The following is a 12,500-nucleotide window of genomic DNA, read 5'->3' as shown; positions in this document are numbered from 1 at the left end:
GCTGGTGTCAAAATTTGAAATCATTATTATTATTATTGAGAAAGGCATCGAGCTGGCAGAACCGTTAGTGCGTAGGACACCAATGTGTTCCAGCTCTCTATGTTCAAAGGCTCTCATTGTTTTGAGGTCAATAACTTAAGTACCAGCTGAACAGTGGGGTCAATGCAATCATCTATCCCACTCCCTTCAAAATTGCCAACCCTTTTTACCAAAATTAGAAAGAATTAGTATTATAATCAAATGCTGATTTTCATTATTTTGTACATAAATGTAAACCTTGTGGTTTGTTATCCAGCAATGACTGTTGTGTGTAACAGTAAAGGGATAGTTTTATGAAAAAAACTCATCAGAAGATTAAAATAACATAAAAGGAAAAAAAAAAAAAAAAAAAAAAAACAACTCCAAATGTAGGGAAAAAAAGCTTCAAAAATTTAATTAGAGAAAACTTAAAAAACAAAATGTCTAGTGAATGGATGATAATGTGATGAAGATTAATTATTAGTTAAGAACTGTCTTCGTCAAGGTGTGAAAGAATGAGAAGAGGAAAAAAAATAACTGGACCAAGCTGAGTTAGAAACCAAGTGAAATTCAATCTGGCGTCAAAAGAAGTGTCTAGAAAGTAGCATATTTAATAGGAATGGTACAATAGTGAAATATTAGAAGAGAGAGAGAGAGAGAGAGAGAGAGAGAAAGAGAGAGAGAGAGAGAGAAAGAGAGAAAGAGAAAGAATAATGGCATGTCTTGATCTAACAGTGCAGTGAGTAATGAGGTGATAGGTAGGTAGGTAGGTAGGTAGGTAGGGCAGCAGGCTTCCATAGAGTAAAATCCTTTGTAAATAGGTGGTCAGTAAAATCCAGTTAATAATGAATACTCCTACAGGCAGGTAGCTCCATTTATAAATTGCATGACTCCATGGGGTGGGGGAGAGAACCAAGAAAATACTCCATTCAGTTCCAGAATCTGTGAGAAACGGTAAGTCCAATGAAAAAGGATTGTTGTATTCCACAATGAAGTTGATGGTAAGTTACTCCAGATTTTATAATCACTTAAATGGTTCAACAGCAGCAGAAATGGTTTTTTTCAAAGATTATGGTGAAAAGTTTACTTCCAGTGGCCTCTGAGTAAAATTCCATTGCCAGATTTGCATCATAAATATAATAACTCCACAGCTCTTTCAGACTATATTTCTAAAAATGTCACAAATTATTAGGTTATATAATATTCCATAAATAAATTAGGCGCCGTGAGTGTTGTGTGGGGGAGAAAAAAACATCTTCCTGTTGGTATTCTTTAGACACAAAATCCTCATCTTCCAACTATATCGGTTATTCCATTTCTTTTATGTATTCTGGGAATTAGGACATTACCCATTTCATAAAGGTATTCCTCAAAGTGAGAAGGGGGGTAGGTGTGTATGTGTGTGTGTATATATACATATATGAGTATATTACTTATATATATAAATATATATATATTACCAAGTGGACATTGTGTTGTAGTTTCCGGCAAATATTCTAACAGCAATATCCAAAAGGTAGCATCCAGGAAGATATTGCTACTATAAATCCACAAGCATTGCCAAAATCATATCTCCAAAAATACCACAAAAGGAAACAGAAATATGGAGAAAAACAAAGTTTACCAATGAAAATTAAAAGAATTTTTTTTTAAACTATCAAAATTTGAAAGGAAAAAAAATATTTAAACAACAAAAATTTAGATTTACACAAGGTTTTCATTAAAAAAAAAATAGACAACAATGACAACTGAAACAAAACAATTTTAAAAAAAGGAAAAAATAATAGTGACAAATATTGAAATAGGGACAAAATATGTTAATTATTTAATTGCTAGAGTTGCTCACAGATCACTGCTGATGACAAAGAGACTTCATTTAATCACACCAGAAATATTTCTCAACTACTTCATTAGTTTTTCTCAAAACGAAGTTAATTGAATACACAAAACAACTCATTTCATAGCTCCTATATGAAGAGAGATTTACCAACAAAACACACATCAGAGCTACTTTAGCCAAGCACCCACCCACGTGTCCCAATATTAAAATATCAACAGTACAGACATGAAGGAAGACCGAATTACTCCAGAAGTGGAATGCAATTGCTAATCAGGCTATCACTGCGAAAACCAATAAATAATAAAGTTGCAGCAATCCTGCACTAGATTTATCAATACGTATTAATATTTGAAATCTTTCGCAAGTCTCCAAGAGTATTAAATAACAATTCGTTTAACAATAAAACTGTTTCATGAACAATAAATATAAATCATAAAGCATTGCTACTTCAGTTGACAACAGATATTCTCTTCTGGAAACATCCTGTCTGAAACACAAACATAATAAAATTCGTCTTTGCTCATGATTAAAACACTTAAAACAACCAAATGAAGACATACAAGAATGGACCCCTCAACACTATTTTCTATCCATGTCAGTTGTAGTCAGAAAGCCAAAGACCAAGCTAAAAAAAATTTTCCCCAAATAATTTAAAGATACTTGTAGAACAATAAAACTTATAATTATACTATGAGAGAGAGAGAGAGAGCAAGTGAGCATATATTTTGAATTTTCTCATGCCTAAAAGTTATTGCTAAACAAACCAATTTAGCCCTTTTGATACCAACCCACCTCAGATATCACTCTTGGTCCCAAGATACAAACTTCCTGTTTTAAAGTGATCTAAATTAAAAGTGTTCGTCAAAATTTCATGTTAATTCATGTAATATTTCCCCCTCCCCAGTCATTTGGATATGTTGGACACATTTAATCGAAGACTGCAAACTACACCACTGACATGATGAAAGTGATGTTTGTTTACAATTGCTGTTATGTGAAATCATAAACCCACATACACACAAAAAAAAAATATACATTGGGTTTCTTTCAGTGTTCACCAAGAAAGTCCACTCACAAGGATTTGGTAGGTTGAGGACTGTAGATGACACTTACCAAAGGTGCCATGTGGTTGCAATGCACATCTCTTTGCTTGCAGATCTATATTTTCATTCAATTTACATTTGCTTCTCCAGGTCAGTGTGGATCAGACAAAAACTTATCACTGAGACATTAGTCTACAGCCAGATACTCCCTTTGTTGCTAACCAATTGCCGTTTTTGAACTAAGGGACTTCTTTTTTTTTTTTCTTTTTCAGATTGTCTTGGAAAGTGAATAGCTTACATTTTGTAAACAGGGAATGTGAACATATTGTCACTGTTTTGCCACAAGGTCTCATGAGACGAGACAAACTGTAAACATTTGCAGATACACACACACACACACACAACAGGCTTCCACAAAGTTTCCATCCACCAATTCTACGCATGAGGTATTTGTTGATATGGGACTATAGTGGGAGACACTTGCCCAAGGTGCTCACTGCATGGTATCGTGGGCAAGTTTATTCTTTTATAGACCTATGTCATCTCGAAACCATACGTTTAGAAAGTAACCTTGTACTGACACAACCATGTCCCCCGCACGCACATCAGATGAGTACATAATATATTACACACATACACATAAATATCTACAACTTAATACATACATATGTATCATACGTTTATATATACACACACAAAGTATGAGTGTGATATATTACATGCACAGAAGAGTGTCTCAAAAACATTATACACACACACACAGTCAGGTTTGCTGATAAAGCTTTCACATCCAAAAAAACTACGCACTACAATGAAGTAAAGCAAGTTATTGGTGACTGGTTTCCAGAATTGAACTATGTAAAGATGCTCACCAATATAATCATGTAAGTACTACACATACACACATCAGGCTACACTGTGTAGCTATGAGCTGTACGTGTGTAGGTAAGGTCGTGGGGGACGTGGAAGAAGATTTTTCCATCCCAAAATTAAATCGTTCGAAAACTACGACAAAAGAAGGAATTATTTTGCAGGAACTGGGAACCACTTCAGAAGTAAAGGAAAAAAATACGAAAAATAGCATCATTGTTACACAATATTTCTGCTGACAAACTGGCTGTGTTTGTGTGTGTGTGTGTGTGTGTGTGGTGTAGTGTGTGTGGTGTAGTGTGTGTGTGTATCCACTACTTCAGCTGAAATGACACTAAAAGCAGCATCCCACTTTCTCACACAACTGCTTGCTCATAAACTAGGCTAGCTAAAATTATAGGCAGGAAAAAAATATGAGGCAGTAGAAAACATTTTAATAGCACAAAGCATGTTTCTCTCAGCAACACTCATAATTAGCAAACCTTTAGGTAAGTCGGCCCGACTTATAATAAAGATTTCTTGTGGCAATTCGGAGGGTCAATACACTTCGTAAAACCCCAAAAAAGATGCATGCCCCAGTTCATGTATCCTTAGATTTAGAAGCTTAGAATATGTAGATGAGGTCCCTCCCTGTTCTCATCATATCCTCTGTGTGTGCACACATGCATGTATATGTATTATATATATATATATATTTTTTTTTTTTCATTTCAAAGTTTCAGCTCAGAGCTGCGGCCATGCTGATGCACCACCGTGTATATATATATATATATATATATATATATATGTGTGTGAGTGTGTGTGTATGAGAGAGAGAAACATACAAATGCACACACCTATGTAGTCGTACATATGTATAGATACATAAGCGTGAAATGCACATGCATGTACACATGCTTCTATGCTGCATATAGTGTTGAATAGAGCATGTTCTATTCGCACTAGATACAGATCAGAGCCTGTACTTTTAACATCTAACACACTCATACACACGTATATATATATATATATATATATATATATATATACATATACACACGTTCATTATGTTATGTATATGTTGTTCGCATGATGAAGGGAGCCTGTTTATTATTTTCATTTCCTTATGTGTGTGCGTGTGTGTACACGTATATATATATGTATATATATATATGTATTAATAATCCACAATTATGCGTACATATACATACATATATATACACACATATACATACATTACATATGCAGTTATTCACATATATTCGCCCTTATATACTCAAACATTTACATACACACACTATCATATGTATATATACAAACAATTATACACATATTCACCCTTATACTAGCTATACACGCATAAATACATACACTCACACATGTACATATATACGTACACATACATCACATGTATACACATCCATATGCATACAATTATACACATATAATTCGCCTTTATATTCTCATTTACATGCACAAACATATTATGCATACACATATATATACATATATACACACCTGCCAGCCACTAATGGTTAATGTAAATTGAAGTGGAGCCGCTAAAAACGCTGTTATGGAGGGAAAAAAAACATATTGAAAGAGTGAGTGAGTGAGCAGGTTATGATGTGGGCGAAGAGAAAAACCAGTTGATTTCTGTTGATAAACATTAGGTGGGAATATAGATTTATATAAACACAGCAGATATGCAATGATTAGGCAGCGACAAAAATTTCAGACCATTTCATTTCTGAAACTCATCTAAACAGCCTCAAGCAATGGCGTTCAATAAAACAAAACTACAAACTCACTCACACTGGCACTTCTTTCAGACTTACTCAACATATTTGTGGATATTATATACAGATATATACATAAACATACATATATATACAAACATATACATATATACATACACAAATACATACATATATACACACACAAAACATACGTGTGTGTATATATATATATATACACACGTATGTTTTGTGTGTGTATATATGTATGTATTTGTGTATGTATATATATATATATACAAACGCAAATATACATATATATATACACACAAACACAAACATACATATATATATACACACAAACACAAACATACATATATATATACACACACACAAACATATACATACATATATACATACATATATACACACAAATATACATATATAAACACAAACATATATATACCCACAAACACACACACAAACATATATATACACACATACACACACAACTATACTTTTAAGTGTCTGCATGAATACTGAATACATTGTGTGTGTATAAATATATCATGCATTTGTACCAGTGTGTATTAAACAAAGGTGCTCATAATTCCCTGACTTGCGTGAGCGCGCGTATATTACACATCTACATAAAAGTATGTATAGTATTATATTATACATATACGTGCACACAGATATATACACAGGCCTTGTACAGTCGCAATAATACACACACACACACATACATACATAGGCAGATAGATAGATAGATAGATAGATAGATAGATAGATAGATAGATTGGCAGAAAGATAAGGTAGATAGATAGATAGATTGGCAGATAGATAGATAGATAGAAAGATAAGGTAGATAGATAGATAGATAATAGATGGATAGAAAGATAGATAGATAGAAAGATAAGGTAGATAGATAGATAGATAGATAGATAGATAGATAGATAGATAGATAGATAGATAGATAGATAGATAGATAGATTGGCAGAAAGATAAGGTAGATAGATAGATAGATAGATAGATTGGTAGATAGATAGATAGAAAGATAAGGTAGATAGATAGATAGATTGGCAGATAGATAGATAGATAGAAAGATAAGGTAGATAGATAGATAGATAATAGATGGATAGAAAGATAGATAGAAAGATAAGGTAGATAGATAGATAGGTAGGTAGATAAGTTAGATAGGTAAATAGATAGGTAGGCAGATGTGTGTGTGTGTGTGAACTTATTAATGAAATAAATCCTAGGGCAGACACTGTTCCATACAGCCAAAGACAGTAAAGTAAGCTATTCTAAGGAGAGCCCAGCTCTGATAGACATTGAAAGGAGTGGGTGTTGAATATGTACCAAGGAGAAGAGAGAGAGAGAAAGAGACATGATGGCTGACCTTAAAAAGGAGGGCAGGGGTACACAAGAGACAGAAAGCAGACACAAATATACATATAATATTAAATACATATATATATATACATACGTATATATACACATATGTATTAATTTGTGTGTATATGTACAGGATATAAGTAGATAAGTGAGTTTAGGTTTGCGCGCGATTCTTCTATATATAAATTCTCTTTATATTTTGTTAGTTGCAGCTAAATGGACCCCGGTCATGCTGGGGCACGGCCAGCATTTGCAAATGTACAAATATATTCATTCACATGAAGTAAAAACATTGTGTGTGTGTGTGTGTGTATATATAGTATACAATTTATGTATGCCATATATTTTACATGTATTACATATATGAGAATATATACCACATCTGATACATATTTTAAATAGTATGCTGATATATATGTGTGTATGTATGTATATATATATATGTATATCATTCATATATTATGATACATGACATTCCATACATGCCATATATGTGCAATATATTCTATACGCACACATGTATATACAGGTATACTATAAATTATGTAGCGTTTAATGGAGTAATGGAGCGCGATGTATTAAACACATGGATGTATGTATATATATATATATATGTATGTATACACACATACAGGCAGAGAGAGGTGTATATGAAGGGAGGAAACACGTGCATCTATCCAAATATAAATTATAACATATAATATACAGAAATAATCGCACAGCATGTGTTTCTTTGCTACAATATTCGGAGTGAAATGAGGCCATTTTTAAAAATGATTTTGAGATGAAGAATCAATCCATCTTGGATTTGTGTAGCTTGTAGAAGGGCAGATGGCCTGTTTCCTGGCATTACCTCAGACATATAATATTCATTGAGACACGTGTATATATAAATATATACACATATACATGCTGATGTTGAAGGACTTATAAACAGGTCACTTCAAAACATGCGTGCATTAATATATACACATCAGTGTGTACAATTAAAAACAGGGTTATACAGACACATAAATAAATTGTAATACACATACATCCAAACAAAATCGGACATATTCACACAGGTTTATATCAATTCATATACATTCACATATATACACGCATCGATCAACACACACACACACACACACACATATATACACACGTCTATATCAATTCATATACATTCACATATACACGCATCAATTAACACACACACACACATATATATATATATATATATATACACACACGAATTCATACACACATACATCAATTGACACATGCACATATACATAATCAATTCACACACATTCACATTCAGGCAATCAATTTATACATACAATACTTACACAAATATACATGCACCAATGTACACACTCACAGATCTATACATAATACATCAATTCATTATGTCTAGGATACTAGCCAATGTTTACATAAGCAACATGTTTCATGGAAAAGTTTACATGATTCATCCAAAATCAGCAGACATATATATTGTGGTATATTTCTATACATACTGCTCTCTCTCAATATATATATATATATATATATATATATATATATATATATGAGAGAGCAAAAAATATATATATATATATTATGGAGGAGACAGAGAGACATGAAACATGTCGACGTGGGTAATATATTAGGCCACACGATGTAGTTTTGTTGTAGTTCATTAGGTAAATGAAGGCCTTGGAGGTTTTTATACTGGGTTAGAACGTAAAAATTGCCCAATAAAGTATTTAGGGAGTCTGGACTGGGTTTAATGATGGCGGGTTATTGAATGCAGAGAGGACAGACATTCCACATATGTATATATATACACACATCCACATGTCTATGTATATATATATACACACACACACACATTTCGGACAGTAATATGATGGCTATACAATATGTTTTAATGACCACACAGAACTTATACGCACACAGTACATAGATATGAGTGTGTATTGTATATACAACACCATTTAATAGTAACATTTTTTGTTATTAAAACAAGTTAACCATATAACGCGAGTGTATATGAAATCTAGCTCTGGGCACACACGTACACACACAAATATATATATATATATATATATATATATATATTTGCATGTGACATGTCCCATATATGAAGCCAGATGACAGAAAAAGAAGGTCTGGGGTAGCTCACTTGGCCAGTACATGTATGTGTGTGTGCCGTAGGGCACATGCTACACTCCCGACAACAATTATACCCGGGGTAGGACTAAACTGAAAAGTCTTTCTCATCTCCCTACCGCCATCAATGTCTCCCTACCTTTACACATGGCCTCTAAAGGCCGACGTGACTGACCAAAAGCTGTAGAAATAAGGGACATATTTGACCGTCGTTTGTTGGTTATAAACAATAAAACTAGAAGGGATTGAATGTTTATAACACTGAATGGAATTAGAAGACTGGGGAACAGGAAAATAAAACGTGGCTGGAAATGAATTAGAAGTGGGAAAACCTGATTATTACATATATATATATATTACAAATATAAATACATATTCATTATTGTATATGTGTGTGCATTGTTTCATAACACTGCCATATGTATGTAAACACATACATACAATAATTTTATTAGTGAATGCATATGCAATATAGAATTGTGTGTGCGTGTATATATAATATGCACACATACATATATAAATACACAAACACACACTGTTTTCCATCCCGGTTTGTCGAAATAATATTTTCAGTGAACAAAGAGACAAAAGTTACTTCCTGACTGACCCCTCTAAACCTGAGGAGGTTGGGTTCACTTCCTCAACTGGGATTGTACGCCACAGAGTTGGCAAAAGACAAAGGTCAAACAGGCAAGATACTATAGAACTATAGAACCAAGAGAGTCTAACACTAACTCATACTGTATACTAATAGAACCGACAGGGGTCTTCTACATCAGGATACTATATACTATAGAGCAGAAGTGGGCTCTGCCATAAACGTATTCTATACGAGGGGTAGCTAGTACCTATATTATAGGTACCAAGGTACCCCTCATAGTACATAGTACCAGAGGTCAGTTACGGGCAGGTGTTCTGTTACAAACTATGACGATGGCTCAACTGGCCGAAACTTCGAAGTTACTGTCAATAACATAGTTGTTTAAAAATACATATATCTATAACTATCTATATATCTATATCTATCTATCTATATATATATATATATATATATATATATATATATATATATATAGTAAAGCATTGGCAAATATCTTATTACAAAATGGTACTTAAAGGGCTACTGTATGCAGAAGGTCACTACCATAAACGACTGGTACTCTATGCACATTTATAACTATACACACACATACATATGTGAGCGTGTTGTATATATACATACTACACACGTGTGTAATACACACACACACACACACACACACATACATATAAATATATATTTACACACACATACATACATATACATACACACAAATACAAAAAAAAAACAGATTCCCACCAAAATTCAAAACAAGCAAACTCCATATTTTCAATAGAAAGTGTTGTTATATATACACATATATACGCGTGTATATATAATATAAATGCATTCACTTGTGATATAAACTACATTATACACACACAACGATTAATATATCACCTATGTCTTGTTAAACACACATACACATACACCACACGTGTATAGTTCACTTTAGGCTGTCCTTGGGAAAGGCATGAACATCACAGCCATCCCTTTATCTTAAATATAACAGATTTCATACATACAGAAGACAAAAACCATCGTAGAAGGTACTTTAGCTGGGTGGCTGTTATATATCTGTGTGTGTGTATATATATATATATATATATATATATATATATATAATGGACACCCTACAGAAACGTAGGGGTGTGTATATTTAGCATTTGAGGAAGCTGTCTAGGGTAGGTATATATAATAGAAATTAATAGGTTTCGTTCACAGGGGTATATGTCGTAAATATATATGCATGTTCAGTTGGTGGGAGTGTATATGCTATAAATATATATGCATGTTCAAATTTCAAAGAGTGTATATGCTATAAATATATAGTTATATTTAGTTGGCAGCGGAGTGTGTGGTGTGCAAATATATATATATATATATATATATATATATATATATATATATATATATACCAAACATATATGGCAGGAGTGTATATGATGTGTAAATATTATATACCAAACCTATATACATATATGCATGTATATTTAGCTGACAGAGATGTGTAAATATATACACGAATATATTAAGTTACCAGAGGGTGTAGATGGTGTGTAAATACATATACCAGACTTACATGTGTATATATATATGTATGTATATATATATACCACGTCTATACAGATATTTCTGTAAGTTTCGTTAGCAGAGGTATATATGATGTAAATATACGTATGTATATTCAGTTTGGAGAGGTATATATGGTGTAAATACAAAATTATACACGTATGGGCATGTATATTTATATACACATATGATTGCAGTAAGAAATGATGTTAATTAAGGAAGAAGTAATTAAAACAAAAAAAAACCTAAAAAAGATATCTTAATTAACGTTAATTAATAACAATAACAACAATGGACCGACTTAAAGGGATTGTGAATCTATAACTAAGAAAGCAGACAGGGGACACAGATATACAGGATGAAGGGAGCCTAAGCAGGCCGAAACTTCGAAGTCACAGTCAACGCTATTCTTGTTCGATAATAATATGTACTCCAGAGGAAAGTATTGAGTAATATTACTCAATACTTTCAGGTTAATGTAAAACTGCTTATAACTTGACATGAAAACAAACATACAGATATATACACACACAAGTGTATGTATGTATATATTTATATACACATACATCTACATATATACATACATTTATATATATATCCTTTATATACATATGCTTACATACATATATACATACACTTTGTATACATGTGTGTATATACACTCAAGGTATATATATATATACACATACATCTACATACGTCTGCATATATACATACATTTATACATATATACATACACTATATATATATATACATATGCTTACATACATACACTTTGTATACATGTGTGTGTATATACACTCAAGGTATATATATATATATATACACATACATCTACATATACACATACATTTATATATATATATACACATACACTATATATACATATGCTTACAAACATATACATACACTTTGTATACATGTGTGTGTGTATATACACTCGAGGTATTTTTGTAGGGCAATATAAAAAGCGGAAAGCTTGATTAGTATACATACATAAATAGGTGTATATATATATATATATATCAATACATATTGAGATGGATAACAAATAATAATAACAATAATGTCTATATTGTTTTTGTAACATGGCAGTAATTTTTTTTTCCTTACATATATATACATAACATACATAGACACATATATAAATGTGTATATATATACACATTACAGGTATATATATATATATGCTGAAGGGGGGAAAATACTTACTTCTTGAAGTGTTCTGTTATTTTCTCCTTGGTAAGTTTCTCGGGTATGTTCCCAACCAGGAGATACCTCGTTTGCCGCACCATCTCTTTCCGCTAACTTCACTACATGATGCATTTACA

General features: G+C 32.4%; 1 protein-coding gene across 3 annotated transcripts in view; it reads right to left on the bottom strand.

The window, feature by feature from the left end:
* Positions 1-12,500, bottom strand: part of LOC106872232 (uncharacterized) — a 158,589-nt gene that overhangs the window by 144,347 nt on the left and 1,742 nt on the right. For all 3 annotated transcript variants that reach the window (XM_089342790.1, XM_089342792.1, XM_089342791.1), the window contains exon 1: positions 12,382-12,500. This exon is cut by the window's right edge and continues 1,742 nt beyond it. In XM_089342790.1, the coding sequence (XP_089198916.1) occupies positions 12,382-12,464 (83 nt within the window). In that variant the 5' untranslated portion in view covers positions 12,465-12,500. The remainder of the gene's footprint in view (positions 1-12,381) is intronic.

This window comes from Octopus bimaculoides, chromosome 26 (genome assembly GCF_046866305.1).
Source record: "Octopus bimaculoides isolate indiv1 chromosome 26, ASM4686630v1, whole genome shotgun sequence".
Classification (NCBI taxonomy): Eukaryota; Metazoa; Mollusca; class Cephalopoda; order Octopoda; family Octopodidae; genus Octopus; species Octopus bimaculoides.
This window is presented reverse-complemented; position numbering and strand designations above follow the sequence as displayed.